This window comes from Phyllopteryx taeniolatus, chromosome 9, assembly GCF_024500385.1.
Source record: "Phyllopteryx taeniolatus isolate TA_2022b chromosome 9, UOR_Ptae_1.2, whole genome shotgun sequence".
NCBI classification, from domain to species: Eukaryota; Metazoa; Chordata; class Actinopteri; order Syngnathiformes; family Syngnathidae; genus Phyllopteryx; species Phyllopteryx taeniolatus.
This window is the reverse complement of record NC_084510.1, coordinates 21,740,495-21,757,900: the sequence shown is the minus strand read 5'-3', so window position 1 is coordinate 21,757,900 and position 17,406 is coordinate 21,740,495. Positions and strand designations below refer to the sequence as shown.

The 17,406-nt window shown below is 41.4% G+C and overlaps 1 protein-coding gene across 4 annotated transcripts in view; it reads right to left on the bottom strand.

Annotated features, from left to right (window-relative positions):
• Positions 1 to 17,406, bottom strand: part of itga7 (integrin, alpha 7) — a 36,879-nt gene that overhangs the window by 14,934 nt on the left and 4,539 nt on the right. For 2 of the 4 annotated variants that reach the window (XR_009790048.1, XM_061783966.1), the window contains exons 2-5: positions 5,720 to 5,847; positions 5,390 to 5,469; positions 5,031 to 5,286; positions 3,354 to 3,485 (exon numbers count right to left, since the gene is read on the bottom strand). Coding sequence is in view for 3 of the 4 variants with exons in the window: in XM_061783966.1 (XP_061639950.1) it covers positions 3,354 to 3,485; positions 5,031 to 5,286; positions 5,390 to 5,469; positions 5,720 to 5,847 (596 nt within the window). In the remaining variant the exon portion in view is untranslated. Of the gene's footprint in view, positions 1 to 2,702; positions 2,811 to 3,353; positions 3,486 to 5,030; positions 5,287 to 5,389; positions 5,470 to 5,719; positions 5,848 to 17,406 lie in introns of all 4 variants that reach the window. The other 2 variants (XM_061783967.1, XM_061783968.1) reach the window with 2 other exon arrangements.

Sequence of the window (17,406 nt, the reverse complement as noted above, 5' to 3'; positions counted from 1 at the left end):
TAGTAGTATTGACCGTGGGGACCTGCTCTACCCTCATCTTCTTACTAATGAAATGTATGCCTAAAGTGACTATTGATTTTATGTCCAACTCCTTCCTTATGGGGCCAGCCAGTGCTTGTCGGTCTGCCGGTATGCGGGGTAATCTATTGAGTTTTATCTCATGTCTCATGAGGTCTGCATCACTTACTTTTAGTCAAGGCATTTAAACATACTGACTAGACATTAATCCGATTTATAGCCTTCAGCAGGGAGGGGGGGGGGGGGGGGGGGGGGATTCGGGTGCGACATTAATGGTATAATAATTACACATTTAGATTATTATTATTATTTTTTTTTTTTCAAAAATAAAAAGTCAATAGCTTTAAATGGGATTTGTTTTGACTTGTTATGTGTGGGTAAGAGGGGGTGCACCAACTTTTGGGAACTGTGGTCCCACATTAACAATACAATAATAACACAATTACATAAGTTTTTACCAAAATAAAAAGGTTGTGGCTACAAATTGGCTTTGTTTTGAAAAGGAAATCAGGACCCACTGTGGGATGAGTGACATTAATTGGATACTACTAGTTACACATTGTATACGTACTGTATATATTTTCATTTGTGTGTGGGGGAGAGAGGGTTCACTATGACATGAATTGATCAATAATTACATATTTACCCCACAAAACACTTGTATGGCTATAAATGAGCTTTGTATAAGTTTAGGAATGGCTAACCTCAAGCATCTACTGGTTGTATACAGTATAGAAATGAGATTTTATGTAAAACAGTTGGCAAAGAGTAGAAGTGTGGTGTGTCAAAACATCATAACAAACAATATAAACAGAAGCAAGCACATGCATTGCAACCACATGCAAGGGGTGTGAGTGACAAAAAGGGGGATGGCTTGTCAAACACTAAACAGGCTAAAAAAATAAAATGGAAAAAAGGAGGTGACGAGGCAGAGACAAACAGCGAGCAGCTCCAGGACAGCAGGTGTGGAATGTCTGCAGTGAAACGTGATGGGCGTCAGAGGCGCTACTTTTGCCACATGGTGGCTTTTAACGCAAGCTGGTTACAATGTCAACGAAGTAAAACTGGGGAATGGACAAGGATTAGAAATGCTGGTCTTTAAAGTGCATCTGTGTCAAGACCATGCATGTCTAAATTTCTCTTAACTAATTAAACTGCACTTCTTATTCCTGTTATTTTTATCGTTCGTTTACATAGCTATTTTTTATTTTTATTTGCTCCTTGAAGCTAGATTTATGTTTATTTATTTATAAATCATTAGCATGTTATTTACAGTATATCATTATATCCTGGCAAGTTGCAATTTGTTTAACACATTGAAATTATTTTATGTAATTTAAAAAAGAATTCAAATGGACAATTTAGAAACATACGTCCTATTTTTTCCATTAATAATAGTCATCATCCCTGTCATTATCATCATCAAAATTGTTAAATATCAATTAATATAAACTAGATCCACTTGGGATCCAGTAAGTGGTATTAAAAAAAAAAGCTACGGCTTTGTCGCTTGTATTTCAGTCAAGTGTTATATGAGAATTTAGTGGAAAATCGTACATATATTTATATCATATGTTTATATTAATCACTCTATGTTAACAAGCATCGGATTTTTTTATTTCAAAAAGGTTCCGGTTAGGACGTCATGATCTTATCGCAAAAATTGTAAAAATGAAAACTTTTAAAATAAACTTTCAACTAATGCCTTTTTGTACAAAATACTACTAAATTCTCATGAGAACAGGCTCTATTTATCAGGCATGCAGGTGTGACATATCATCTTGTTAAGATCAAGGGAGTCATGTGAGTTATTTTTGAAAAATAACGGCTAAAATGTCACATGGGAATTAGTGCTGTCAAGGAGACGACTAAATAAGGAGTGGGGCGGGCGAGAGGGTGAGCAGGCCTGGAGGGTATGTGAATTAGGAGATTTACGGGAGATCCACGCAGTCAGTGAGACGTAAAACCACTGCAATCCAACGTTAAAGATGAAAAGGTCCTGTTAAGTCGACAATGGGTCATTAAGCTTGAACGGGACACAGGCAGAAAAATACCGTGAAACAAGGTGATGCTCTTCAAAAAAATTAATTACATTTTTTTTTTTTTTTAAAACACCTGATACACCAACCCTTGTTAGGGAACACGCTCAAAAAAGCGATGCCAGTTACACACTGTAAAACCGGGAGAGTCGACGAGAAGCCCAACACTAAGATAGCCAGGAAAAGTCTCTTTTTTTGGACACCACATGCAAACTTCAGATGACAAAGACCTACAGACACAAGAGACAAACTCACTGTTGCTCCAAAGAGACAACCACCCACTGATGGTGTACTGTAGTGGTTAACTTGATTTCTGTGGGTTCAAATCCCACTCAGCGATGGTGTGAATGTGAGTGTGAATGGTTAGTGGAGGGTGTACTCAGTTTCTTTTGCAAAACGTCAGCTTGGATGGACTTAAGCTGACAGGATAAGTGATATCTAAATGATTGGTGGCTTAAATGCTTCCAAGTTTTGGGTGGTTGTCTCTTAACAGTCAGGGACACAAAAGTCCAACAAAGATCAAAATCCAAACAGTTGCTATTAGCAGAAAGGATTAACACCAAGACGAAGAAAAGGATTTTAGGGCTACTTCTACATCAGAAAAGATCGAACCGGTCTAATGAACAACACATCACGCCTACAAACCTAAGTAGCTATTATGGGCTACATCCTCAAAGGCTGTGGGCTTCCTGGACGGCTCCAGAGTTTTGTACAGCAGTGCGTCTTCAACTGGGCTAGCCATGAACAAGAGCCCTATGGCCCAAGACAGGAAAGAAAAGGAGTAGAGAGGGAGAGGGGCCAGTGCAGGTAGGGTGACAGGGTGGTGAAATGTGAGGGAGGTAAGGCAGGTGGTGGAGGGGTAGAGTGAAAAAGAAAGGGGGAGAGGAGGGTGCAGGTGAGACAAGCTGTGATTGGTTGGTGCTATGTTTTGGTGGGTGGGCTGCAGCGGCAGTTTTCCCTGCAAAAACCTCCTGGCTCTCTGGTGGAGCGACAGACCTCTGGGTTCAGAGCGTACCCTGAAATCTCCTGGCCGTCATCGGATCATTTGAGACCAAATATAATTTCGAGTCCAGAAAAAACTCCGGATACCAAATCCTAGCCAGGAATGAGTTGAAAATCTTGAGGGTTTTTGGTCATAAATAACCTTCCAGGAATAGCTGGAGTCCCTGCTCGAGTTGCGGCCTGTGGCCATATCAGAGAGCGGTGTGTGGTGTGGGTACAGTCTGAGCCCTGGTTGCCATCCTCCACCGGACCCTCGCTTCCTCTCCAGCAGTGAGCAGGGAGGGCGACTCCTACCCAGGTAACTGTGGTAGGGCACAGGGATGAGCCGGGCATTAAGCTGTTTCTGATCCGCCACCTCGTAGGGTCCGTCGTCAAAGAAACCGAGGTCGAGCAACGTCTGGTTTAGCAGCTGCACGCGCATTTCACCTGAAATGGAAATGTGTGAGGCCACAACACAGCTGTAAGAAAAATTGTACGCTCCTAACACAATGGGGGACACCATCTTGGCAACTGCACTTTAGAAAATAAGATAACCTCAAAATGGAGAATACGCTCACTTGTACTATTCAACAGTCTAGTGCAGTATTGATCCTGTATGCTGCTGCTCTCAGTCCAATTAGGATATGGTATCATCAATCAATGAGGTTTTTATCATGGATTTCTGTTCTATAGTGGATCACAAGCTGGCCCTACACTGTGTGTTAGTCACATATGGTATGGGGTGTACAAAGAACGATGGGCATCTCGAGACTCGTCATATAAAGTCAGATGAATGGCTGGCGAGATCTGCTTCTGAAGTAACAATTCAAAGACGAGGCATCATCACCACATTCAAACTAGATGAGCTCTACTATTAGCTGTGAAGAAAAACATTTACAGTCGGTGTTAGACAGAGAAAAAAAAATCGATGTATGGAGAAGACTTCAGACACTTTTGCCAAACCCTAGACTTTTTTCCTTCCCTGCACAAAGTGGATGCACATTATGTTATAAAGGGTAAACAACAATGGCTAGAACGTAAAGTGTGAGTACTTTGGTCCCTTGGACTGATTTTGAATCGCAAAGCCATTTACTTATTCAGTATGAGTTGAAATTGGAAAATCTTACAGGGTATGGCCGGCTTTAAGGTGAAAAGTTACAGTATGTATCCACATTCTGTTAGCTTGTTCAATAATTAGTTGACAGACTTCCAACGATATTCTGTGGGTCATGGAGACCCATCATCCATCCATTCATCCATTTTCTTTACCGCTTATCCTCACTAGGGTCACGGTCTGCTGGAGCCTATCCCAGCTATCTTCGGGCGGGAGGTACACCCTGAACCAGTCACCAGCCATCGCAGTATTCAATCAACCTGCCACACATGTTTTTGAGATGTGGGAGGAAACCGGAGTGCCCAGAGAAAACCCACCCAGGCACGGGGAGAACATGAAAACTCCACGTAGGCGGGTCTGGGATTTCAACCCCGGTCCCCAGAACTGCGAGGTAGATGTGCTAACCAGTCGGCCACCGTGCCAGCCATGGACACCCAATGATTTTATATTTTTTTGCGAGAACACTGGTTTGACGGAAGACAGAGGACATGACCACTTCGTAGTTAGCATTTTGTGGGTCAAAGAAACGCTATAATTTTATATTTACCATTGTGAGAACCCCGATTTGATGGTAGACTATGGACTTGTCCACTTCACAATTGGCAAACGGTTTGTAATCCACATAGCTATTTTTCATACAACTTTTATCAACAGCACTGCATAATCATAAACAACCCATGAGTCTACCGTCTTGATCTTTTCCTGTTTGTTTTTTCTTGTGCACATTTATCAACTAAATTAGGAGAACGGAATCTACCACCATCTGACGCCTCCTCCTCATTTCCTTGTTGTTCTTTCACGGAAATCTGCGGCCTACTGAGTGTCACCCTATTTCAACCCTTTAATTGCAGCATCTTAATCCCTACAGGCCACCGTACCTTTCCAGTTGTACGTCCCAGGAGCCCCAAACAATATGAAGTTGTTGTCTGGGGTGAAACTGACAGAAAGACCCTGCTGGCAGAAGCCAAACTGCTCATGACCCTGCGGCCGACCCTCGCAGAACTTCCACTCTCCTCCGTCCAGGTCGTCTCGCTCCGTCAGGTCTTCACTCAGGACGTAGCAGCGTCCGATGGGATCGCGTGTCTCGGAGGGTTGATGCACGCGCTGCCTGAGCTCGTACAGGTGAGCGCAGGTCTGGGGAGAGATAGCAGGGTGTTGTGAAGTAGCCAACCATTGTGCTACATTAGAATTCGAACGTGCTTTTTAATCAGGAGATCCTAACGCGGCCTTGACTTACCACCACCTTCCCTCCAATGCCCTGGCTCTTGACAGTAACTCCCAGCCACTGGTTGTCTTTGCTCTCTCTGTTAAGACTCACTGAAGGAGAAAAACAGAAAACAGGATGAAAAATATGTCTAGGATCTGGTCCTGGTGGCAAGGTGTGGCTAGCGTCTGCCTCAGACCAGATTGGAGAGTCTGAGTTCAAATAATTTTCCAAAATCCCAAAAAGACCAGAAAGTCCAGGAAAGTCATGTTACTCCTTGGCAACTTCGCTACTGTTTCACTGTATCAGAAGTGACCAAATATAATTATGTATACAATTAAAAAAATATGTGAAAAAAATTACCTTCACCATCAATATCCACCCTGACACAGTCATATTCCTCAGGTGTAATAGGACACTTAAACAGGGCTCCTGGTCGACTGCCGCGCAGCAAACCCCGGCCTGGAGCCTGTGGCGCCCCAACCAGGATCCTGAAGGAACACAAGTTTAAGGTTTACAATGATAGATGATGCGAGGATGAATCACCAGAATCTTTTGGATGAGCTCTTTAATGTTGGTCATAGGGCCAGACATCTTTTTCCCCAATGTGTCGTCTTCTTCATGTAAACTTGGTCAGTCTACATGTCACTCATCAGAGTTCGCACCACTGATTGGTCTTGGTCACCAAGTGATTGGTTAAACATGGGTCACTCTGCAAGTAAATCATCAGACAAAGCTCCACTGATGGGTCGTGATCACCCATCTATGTAAACATTGGTCAGTCTACAGATCAGTCATTAGACACAGCACATCTCCCAATAATGTGTAAGAGCTAAGGAGGTTTTCATTTTTCAACGAAACATCAACTCTGATATTTTGGTCTGTGGTTGATTTTCTACATTTAAATACTAAAATCCCTAAAATGAATCATCACGCCATTCACTGGAAGACATGCAGAAAAAGATACTGTAACCTGCAGAAGTGTTTATAAGACAGAAAACATGGCTTGACGTTATCTTGACTGCAGGACAGCTCTGCGTGGGCGCTATCTTGTTTGCACAAACTTGCTTTGCTTTCATCACTCGTCCGTCACTACGTGAAGGCAAGCAAAAGCCTTTATTCTCACTGAGGTGGGCGCTGATATTTTGTATTTTTTTTGGTGGGGGTTGGGGGGGGGGGCACAGTCGCTGCCTTCTGCCTTATTAGGAGCATGGATTCTTAGGCCAGAGGGCTATTTTAAAAACCGAATGTTGGGCTACATTCCAGCTAAAGCTGTCAGCCATGGCCGATGCACGGAAGCGAGTCGTCAAGAAACAGAGGGGAAGAAGGGCTAAGATAGGAAGTGGGGAAAGTAATGAGGGGAAGTTAAAATAGGAAAAGTAAAAATAGTTAGCCTCAAGGATCAGCTTTTGTTTCCATCTTAGCCAACCAAGTGTGACTAAAATGCTCTCTTCGGTCAGTCTTTTGTTCCATACTAAATGACAAGATTTAAAATTGAATTCCTATTTAACAATCCATTTTATTCTGACACCTCATCAGTTTAGTTTTTATGTTGAGGTTCAACCACCCTTTGTTAACATGCTAGCATTAACAAGTTATCATTTTTCTGTATTTACTTCTGTTTTGGTTTCCAACTGTATTCCAACGGGCTCAGCAGTTAACTCTTCAATGTCAATGTGTGAACAGTAGTGTACCAAGAATTGAGATAATTACAGTTACTACAGCATACTGCATGCTATTTTCTGACGGGCCTCTGTTTGAAGGACGTATTAATTTGTCTGTCTATTATTTAGATGATTAATGATTCCTGACTTGTAACTGCGTGCACAGCAGCCTTTTGCACACCTTTAGTCTTTATTGTTCAGCTATGAGTCACAGTCTTGTCGTCATTTTCAACTGCCAGCTCATCTTTCAGTGAACCCACATGACATGCACTACTAAGCTATGTAGGATGTGTGTGTGTGTGTGTGTGTGTTGACAAAGTAACAGGAATAGAATTGCACACACACACATAGACACACACTCATTGTTACCCATTGGCATAGCTGCACTGTACTGTATATTGCTGTCACCACAACCCGAGATCATATCAGACAGTTGAGTGCAAGCTTGGGATTTGTTTGGAAAAACCCACATGAACCGTCCACATTACACAGCAGCACAATCTCTATAACACCGTTCATCCATCTAGGGATTATAGATAACATATCAGGCCCTCACCTGCATTATTTACCCCTTATTATAGAACTGTATAGACGAGCTGAATGCTCACTGATTTTGCCAGAGCGTTGATGTTCATGCCCAGTTCAAACTAACCAAAAATGATGACATAATTTGTCTGCTCAATGACAGAATGTTGCCTTTGGGGATCAAACCAACTACTTCCGTCACTGCCCATTGAATAGCCAAATGTTGTGAATGTTTTTTAAATGCGAAAAACAGCAAAAACAACTTTTATCAGTGTAGCAGATAAAACAAAACCACTGCAAAACTGGATACGCATTATTTTCACAAGACTGACAATTTGCAAATAGAGTCATTGGTAGTCATTATTTTGTATCTTAAAAAGCTTGTTAGCAACCACACACTGAGTAAGCTAAGCTAAATCCACGCTCACTGTCTGATGGGTTCCATTAAAACAATGGTGTTTTTTTTGTTTTTGTTTTTATTAATAAAGCTTCAGCATTAAAAGAATGTAGAAATATGATTTATAAATAATAGTATATGTAAGACAACATTAAAAGGTAGGAATATATAAAATAAAATATAAAATGGAATTTAAAAAACTGCAAATTGGTCAAATTCATTGCCGTTGTCAGGCCACACAATTGCATGCTCTCTTGTCGTTAGGCAGAGTTCAAAGGCCTCAATCATACTGTAAGTGCCCCATGGGGCAATGAAAAACAAACAGCATCTGTTGGCAAACTAGGGACTGCGAATGACTCCCAGAGCAACACTTTAGAACACAATGTTCTTCATACCCAATAATTTGGCAATTTTTTAAACATCTGTGTATTAAATATAAAACAGAAAATTTGTGACATCTAGTGGGGCACAATGCAGAATCACGTCTTGTCGAAGTATATTGTGATATAGAATAGTATCACAAATATCAACTGATGCTGCTAATAATGAATGTCTGATACCAGATACCGGACTGGAAGAGAAACAAACGTGCACTGATAGCAAGACCTGTCCCCCAAATTAAATTGGTGGTAAACCAATGAAGACCAGACCATAACCAATCATTTGCCACCAACAAGTTGTCAATCCCTGATCAATAACTGCGGCTAAAAGCTACTAGCTATAGTAAGGTGAAGGGTTTTCTTCTTAGAACAACAACATTAACGAACATACTTCTGTTTGAACACAGCAAACTTAACACCAGAACCTTGTTGCACTTCTTTCATTCCCACATTGTTGATTGACCCCAACCCTCATCCACCCTCACCACCATGTGACCCCCCCGTCTGCTCATGCCCAATCTACTTGCATGATCCCGCTCTCCCCAGTGCAGTCCAGCAGGTCACATCCCTGCATACAAAAGAGTTCAACATCACATGCTCTTACACAAATGTGCTTATATTCATTATTTTCCTGTTTTGTTTTGGAGGCTCACATGCTCACCGATGCAATTCTCCTGAATTCCATTGTACAAACTAGACGTTAGGGCAGACTTCTAGTTATACATAAGTGATTTGTTTGTGATGGACAGATGGAAATCTCCGTAATGTTCTGATGGACAGATGGAAATCTAGGTATTGTTTATGCTCGTGAATTGTAGTTACAGTATTAATGAGTTTTTTCTGACGGATGGGCAGATCGATGGATAGACTAGTATCAGTGAGTTGCTTCTGACAGACGGACATCAAATTATATATCAAGGAGTAGATTCTGACTGATGGACTGACTTCTAGCAATGTATCAGTGAGTTGCTTGCCATGGACGGGGACGACCCAGGACACGCTGGAGAGACCCAGAGACAACGTCCGTCCGGCTGGCCTGGGAACGCCTCGGGATCTCCCCGGAAGAGCTGGATGAAGTGGCTGGGGAGAGGGAAGTCTGGGCGTCCCTGCTAAAGCTACTGCCCCCGCGACCCGACCTCGGATAAGCGGTAGAAAATGGATGCATGGATGGATGGTACATTAGTTAGAGATAGCCTTATTTCTACCAGCACAACTCTTCTGCTTGCTCTACAATGTTTCCCTTTAATGTTCCAGGAGTGGGCCTTTGATGACTATTCAAGTTTGTGGAACATTAGTTGCACCCTTAGCATTTCCACCAGGATTTCACATTGATGAACCCAGTAATCTCTTCTCTCACATTTAACATGTTCTTGGCTGGACTGCAGGCTCTGGATGGCAGCTCTGCAGGATCAGCAGGAGCGCGAGGGGCTCTTTTGGTCTCCTCTTATTGTCCCTAGGCAAGAGTGTGACCTCTGCTCTGGATACACAAACACACACTTACAAAGGCAAACATGCAGGCATGCAGACATAACTATGTACCTGAACCCTTATCCACCCACGTATGCACAGCTGACAAGTCTACATACAACAACTGTATAAACTGGGGTCCTGTGCCCTGACCGCCGCCTGTCCTTAAAACGGTCGTTTTTGGGGAAATCTTGCAACAGAAAGCAACAGCTGAGAATGAGATGCTGTGAATCATGCTGCGTGCCACCATGAGCCAAAGACAGAGGGCATGGCTAATGCATAATAAAGCGGGAAAAGAGAGGGACAGAGACAGCTGGCAGTCCATGCGAAAACCCCTTCGGGACACTGTGGTTTACTGCCAGGGGAGGTGACTCAATGCAATGATTTGTTTCGAAGTTTTAAAAAGAATTTTGGCAAACTGCTAAATTCCCTCAGAATGTGTGTCTCATGGCCCGGATATGGACAAAACATTACAGTACCACCAGAAACCAGTGTTAAGATTCAAAGCAAATCATTTCCAGAAATGATGGATGTCATTCATCCATCAGTCCATTTTCTTTACCCCTTATCCTGCTCAGGGTCACGGGTGAGCTGGTCCCTGTCCCAGCTGTTTTGGGGCGAAAGTAAGATACTCTGACCTTGTCGCCAGTCAATCACACGGCACATATGGAGACAGACAACCAGTCACACTCAAATTCACATTGTCACTGAGTGGGAACTGAACCTACATTGCCTGTACCAAAATCAGGTAAGTGAACCACTACGCCGTCAGTGGCTATGGCCGATACCACTGAAAACCTTACATCCTAGCGATCCATTATTCCATCTGGGGTGGTGAAATCAGAGCAATCTGACTCGGTTAAGTATGTCGATATTTCAGCTGTGTGACATCACTGCTTTTCTAAATCTCACCTTTAAGACTAATCTTGTATTTCCATCATGTGTAGACAGTATGGCATAAACTACGTCAGCAACAAAAATAAAGTGCATGTAAACATGCAGCAAAGTAACTTACACTAACAACCCAGGCAAGTTAGTCGAGTATCGAGTCAAGTATCACTTCAACATACTGTACTTCCTTGACACCAACTACTACTTTACTATTACCCAGAGCTTTGGCAGCATCTTGCGTTATCTTAGAGCTTTATAGAATGAGCCCAGAAACAACAAATAGATGAGTTTCTTAGCAAATAGATGAGGAAAGGTTACACACAAAAAAAGAAAAGAAAAACCCACACAAATTTGTGAATTTGTGAATAGTTGATTGCGAGCAGGTCGTTCACAGTATTGCGTAGAGCTGCTAAAAGTTGGAACTGTTTTGGGGACCCTTTAAAATCGAAGGACTGAAAAATGTGCAATAGCTCAGTTTCAAATGAGAAGCAAATTTTATTCTTTGACAGAGTTCAAATCCATCGAATGGTTGTCCTCCTATTACTAAAAGGACAAGACGGTTGACTCTAAGCATTTACTCCTTAGTGCAGTGCTGTGCCCCATGGTGAATTTGGTACCATATGACACAAGTGACCCCAGCCTCATGTCATCTTTAACAAGCGCCTTATCTCACCAGCTGGCCATCTATTGATCAACATGTGAATGACCATTTCCTGGTCATAGATGAGGTCATGATTGGCCCGCTGTTCTGTAAAATCCATTGGCCTTCTCCTTCTCAATCAATTGATCCATCCATTTAGATGTTTATCTGCTGCGACTGTAAAGTACACTGGCAGGCAGGTCATGGGCATTAGATGGATGACATCTATCCATCTATAGTATTTATTATGAATTGATTGTACTCACATTCATACCTATAAACAATTTAGTCTTCCATGAACCTAATGTATGTTTTTGGAATGGGGGAGGAAGCCGAAGTACCATGAAAAAAACCTACACAAACATGCAGAGAACATGCAACCTCCAAAACCAAACCTCAGAAATCTGAGGCAGACATGCTAACCACTAGCCCCACCATGCTACCACAATATTACCAATTCATTACAGTTTATGTCAAGTGTAACTTGAGATCAAAACAAAATAAAAAAGCACTATAAACATAAACATGGATGCACAAAAACATTGTTGAGTGACCACTATTCTGAGACTTATTCTGTAGCTGCTGTTAATTTGGTTAGCAAAAGAGTCAAAACCAGCTCAGAAATTTATGTAAGATTTGTCAATTTCTGCTACCTGTTGAAGGCAAAATAGAAAGGATTTTAGTATATTTTTCTGATACAATCATTAATAAATTGAAACATGATTAAAAATAGAAACCTTTTTATTAAGCTAACGCTAACATATCAGTTGGATAAATATCACTTATAGACAGTGATGGCTACATACAGAAATGCAAAAGGAATATTTATTATCATTAGATTACTTGGACTGCAAGACAAAGCTGCCAAATAAAATGGCGTCTCGTTTAATTTCCTGGTTTATACAAAGCAGCTACTGTATAGAGATGCTATCATCTGATTGATTCAACCGCGCGCGCACACACACACACACACACACACACACACACATTTAATCAAAAGGTGAGGTCAGGACTTTTTCATCCCCGCAGCTCCTGTTTGTGTTAGACCCTCCCCCACGTTAGGAGCATGTGACTGTCAGGGTCAACCTTTTGCTTTCTCCTCAAACAACCTTGATGACACTCGAATAATCAAACAGTAAAAACAACCGATCGTGTCACTGATGATCTCCATTTCGAAAGGATGCCATTTTCTCCTGCTCTCGGTGCAACTGAAGTTGTGTTTTCCTTGCTGACGGTGCTCTCCCTTGACTAATATTCCTGAAAGCTTTCGGGCCTGGCACCAACGCTTCCCGCCGAGCTTTTGTCCGGGTCATGGCGGGCCGACGGAGGAATGGCAGAGTGTTAAATGGACAGCCAGTAAAGAGTATTCATGGTGCGAGTCCTATAAATCCTCACTCCTTGTAGGTAAGCAGTGCGGAAAAGGGAGTACTTGGATGTGCTTCCAAAGCTTTCACGTGAATGTGCTGCAGGAGATTTAATGACAAGAGTTACTGTAGACCGATCATGAATTGAGTTTGGGGGTGTGGGAGAAAGTGGGGGAAGCTGTTCTTAACCCAAGATGGAGGAAGGGACAGGGAGGGCTCTCTTATTGTGCTTTTGTGATGCAAATCAACCAGTCCATTCTGTGCGTGTGTGTGAAGGAATGGTGCAGGGACACACACATTTAAAGGGGTGTCAAACTCATTCTTGTCACACGCCACATTGTAGTTATGGTTTCCTTCAGAGGGCCGTTATGACTGTGACGCCATATAAATGTATAATCGCCTCATCATAATTTTTCAAATATGGCGTTGCCTTCAGATACAAGTTCAGTTTGCTCCATGACCAAGCTTGAACACTTGTATCGCAAATCATCTTTCCGCATAGAAATTAATTTAAGTGCCATTTATCTGTTCTAAACTCCCCCCCCCCCAAAAAAAAAACAAATGCAGTGTTTTACAATTAAAAAATTAGCACTACAATATTGTACTTCACAAAAACAAACAGTAATGGTAAAATGAAATACAATATAAAGAATTGAACAGTTTTTTTTTATTCAATTCAAGTGTACCGTGGTTACCTGGGTGCAATATAACACAGAAAGACAGATCTACATAAAGGAGACGGTCACTTGGTCAGTAAGCAGCAGTAATATTAATGGTTCTTTGTAGTAGATAAGGAATATATGCCTGTTAGTATTGTTATATTTTCTGTCTACATGTATTGCTTTACCTTTCAAGTTCAAATATCTGTTGGTGGAACTCCGGTTTCCTCCCACATCCCAAAAACATGCACGCTAGGTTCATCGGAGACTCTAAATTGTCTGAATGTGAGTGCGAATGGTTGGCAACCAGTTCAGGGTGTACCACACCTCCTGCCCGTTGATAGCTGGGATAGGCTCCAGCACTCCCGCGACCCTTGTGACGATAACCGGCTAAGAAAATGGATGGATGGGTATCTGTTGCTTAAAGGGTTATAAAACGGCGTAATTGATGCTATTTGTTAGGCCATCTATGGCATTTTGCATTGTTTGTTAGCATTAAGCTAAGAGAGGTGTGGTTGTTTTCAAAACACAACGTGTGATTCTATTTGTTTTATGTTTAGTTTGACAGGGAATGGCATTAGACAGCTTGCGTCCTCTTTTTTTAAGAATTCTGCACTATCTATCTTTGATTTTTCTTTGACTGTTTTGCAATGCTTATTCAAAAGAAGAACCAGCCTCAAAGTACATTGGAGCCTCTAAAGGTCAATGTAGATTTCAGCCTCTGAAGCTGCAAAAAACTTGGCCGACATTCTTTGTGAGACCTCAGTTCAGTGAGCATTATATGGTTTTACTAGAATTCTTACAAATATGCCTTGAAACTAGAACAAAACAACCTTTTATCAAAAATAATGACATTCAAAATGTATAAAATACAATATAAAAGCTGTAGTACACATAAAAGGTGTTTTCAAAGCTCATCTACCTTCCCCGGTAATTTATATTTGATTTATAACCCGCTGGTGCTGTCAAACACGCGATAGATCACACCGTAGCAATACGTTTCACTGCAATGTCAAGACGTGGAAATGGCTTCCTTGAATACAAAAGCTGACCTAAAGGGCTCGGAGGATGAAGATGAAGCACAATAGATGTCTTTGAAGGCCACACAGACAAAACAGCACTGATGATTTGTTAGCTGCAGTAAGGCACAGCATCGCCCGTACTACACTTTCAACTAAACACTGAGGCAGGAAAAAGGATGTAACACATCCATTGGACTGGGTCCAACATACAAACTGATGCAGTGGCAGTGAGCCAAAAACATCTATGAAGAAGGCTGCATACTGTATATCATGCTGCAATGGCTATATGGGTGGATAACGGCAGTAAAATGTAAGTGCTTCATATAGACTATAAGGGCTACTAGACTTTCATGAATTTATTTACAGACACGTGTCCTAGTGGTGAGCACGTCTGCCTCACAATCCTGAAAGGTGGAGTTTGCATGTTTGCAATGTGAGCGCGAATGGGTGATTGTCTACAAGTGTCCTCCAATTGGATGGTGACCAGTCCAGGGTGGCGGCACGGTGGCCAACTGTTTAGAGTGTCAGCCTCACAGTTCTGAGGACCCGGGTTCAATCCCCGCCCCCACCTGTGTGGAGTTTGCATGTTCTCCCCGTGCCTGCGTGGGTTTTCTCCGGGCACTCCGGTTTCCTCCCACTTCCCAAAAACATGCATGAATTGGAGACTCTAAATTGCCCGTAGGCATGACTGTGACTGTGAGTGCGAATGGTTGTTTGTTCCTATGTGCCCTGCGATTGGCTGGCAACCAGTTCAGGGTGTACCCCGCCTCCTGCCCGATGACAGCTGGGATAGGCTCCAGCACGCCCGCGACCCGAGTGAGGAGAAGCGGCTCAGAAAATGGATGGATGGATGGACCAGTCCAGGGTGTATCCTGCCTCTCACCCAAAGTCAGCTCATCCACAACCATAATGAGGACAAGCAGTATACAAAATGGGATGGTTGGATATATACTTTTCTTAGTAATTGAGTAGATTTTTTAAATCTTTATTTTGATCTCAAAAAGTAGGGTATTTTTCAATTTAAATTATTTTTTCATATTTAGGTTTTGTATCTAGTGAGGACAAGTGGTAAGGAAATGAATATACATTTGATTCTATCTTTATTTTAATTTTAAAATACATTATGCTTCATCTTTATGTTGAATTTTTGTAATCTATATTTTTATCTTAAAATGTAAATTTGTGCATCATTATTATTCCTTTTAAATTATTTTAGTTTCATCTTTAGTTTTTAGTTAGTTAGTTTAGTCTTTAGTTTTTAGTTTTAGTTTTAGATAAATGTTATCTTTTATTTATATTTTAAAAGGTCTGATATTTCTATCTTTATTTTCATTTTTAAATATGTTTTATTTTATCTATTATTATATTTTTAAATTATTGTATTACTATTTTAAATCATTTGGTATTTTCAGTCTACTTTTTAAAGTATTTATTTTGTTTATTTACAAAGAATATTTTTAAATTTTTATTTTATCTGTATTTTTATTTCAACATAGATATATATTAAATATATAGACATAATCTAAAATATTTTGTATCGTTTTTTTAATTTTTAATTATCACCTTCTTACCACATTTTTGTTGTTTTATGTGTTTATTTGGATCTTCCGTAGCATCTTAAAAGTAAATTAAGTTAAATAACCAAATAATATATTCGGCTTTCCCCACTATTTAATTGTGGAATGTAAAGCACATGGTTGTTTTCGGTATTAAATTGCTGTTTTAAGAGACTCTTGATATTGGTTGCGTTGAATGTCGGACAAATTACGATGTCGAATTTACTGTTCGGATTGGCAGCTGGGGGGCTTGAACACAGGGAGTTTCCTGTCTTCACCATGTGCTCAACTATTAGAGGAAGCACTTGTCATCTCAGTATAAATAGCAGATGCACACATAACTCCCACTCAAATGCCCCCGTCGTCTGTCTGACAGCAGCAACACCAGAGATTGTTAAATTGCTTCGAGATGCCAGCAGACCTCCACCAAGGCCAAGTAATAGAAGCCGGTGCTTGTGCTCACACTGAGGAGATTGTGTACAACACGGCACAGACAGTGCAGTTGTTCCATGCACAATCCATAAAATGCTGGGCATCAGCGTGGGCTTCAAGAAGCCTTCTACAGATTTCACAAAGCTGCTTTGATTTTTACAAACTGTCTTTGTGCTGCCAATAAATGATGCTGCAGCAGATCTAGCTGTGATTAGCTGTCTGCATGTAACTTAAGATCACTATATGTAGTGTACACACCACGGAAAGACTGGAAGTGCTGCGGTACGTGCAGCTGTTTATCTACTTAAGGTAGGCATTTATTTGTCGTACGTACGTCCATTTAGGAATAGGTTGTTTTTTTGTTTTGTTTTAAGCTTCTGAGAGACTCTTTCTAAACTTTGGTAGTTACTGCTGTATATATAGGGATCTATTTCAGGGGGTTATATACTGGGTGTCATAAAAGTTCATTTTTTTCTATTTCGTCTCAGGTATCATTTGAACAGACGTGAGGCCATCAGCAATTTACAGTGTAGGCTTTGCAGTTTCTGTAAGCCAATCATTCCCTTGCCCATGGCTCCCCAAATGACATTGAAGAAGCCTTGAAAAATTGCTGCCCGGCAAGAGTTTTTTTCTGTCCGCGACTGCACTTCAGTGCCAGTTTGAGAAGCTTTATAGCCGTCACTCGTCGCAATTTACGCTATCCATGGCAAGTTTCTCGAAACAGGATCTGTTCTTGACAAATTACGCAGCGGATGGCCTGCTACTGCCACCACTGATGAAAACACCTGAAGTTGGTACGGGTAAAGCTTTATAACTCTCCGAAACGTCAACTGAATCGAACTTTTTTCATGCTGAGTTCCAGTGCTGGATAGACTTTCCCTGGCTTAGCGCAAACACCTGCGGGAATGCCTGCTATAGAAGTTTGGTGTTTTTGAGGTTTTTATTTGCCTTCATAGGGGCACAGTGTCTATTCGAGGGATGGGCACTATTTCAGGATATACAGCACTTCCATTAAAGGACTGGTTGGTTTTCTCTCCTTTTCTAGGCCTCTGG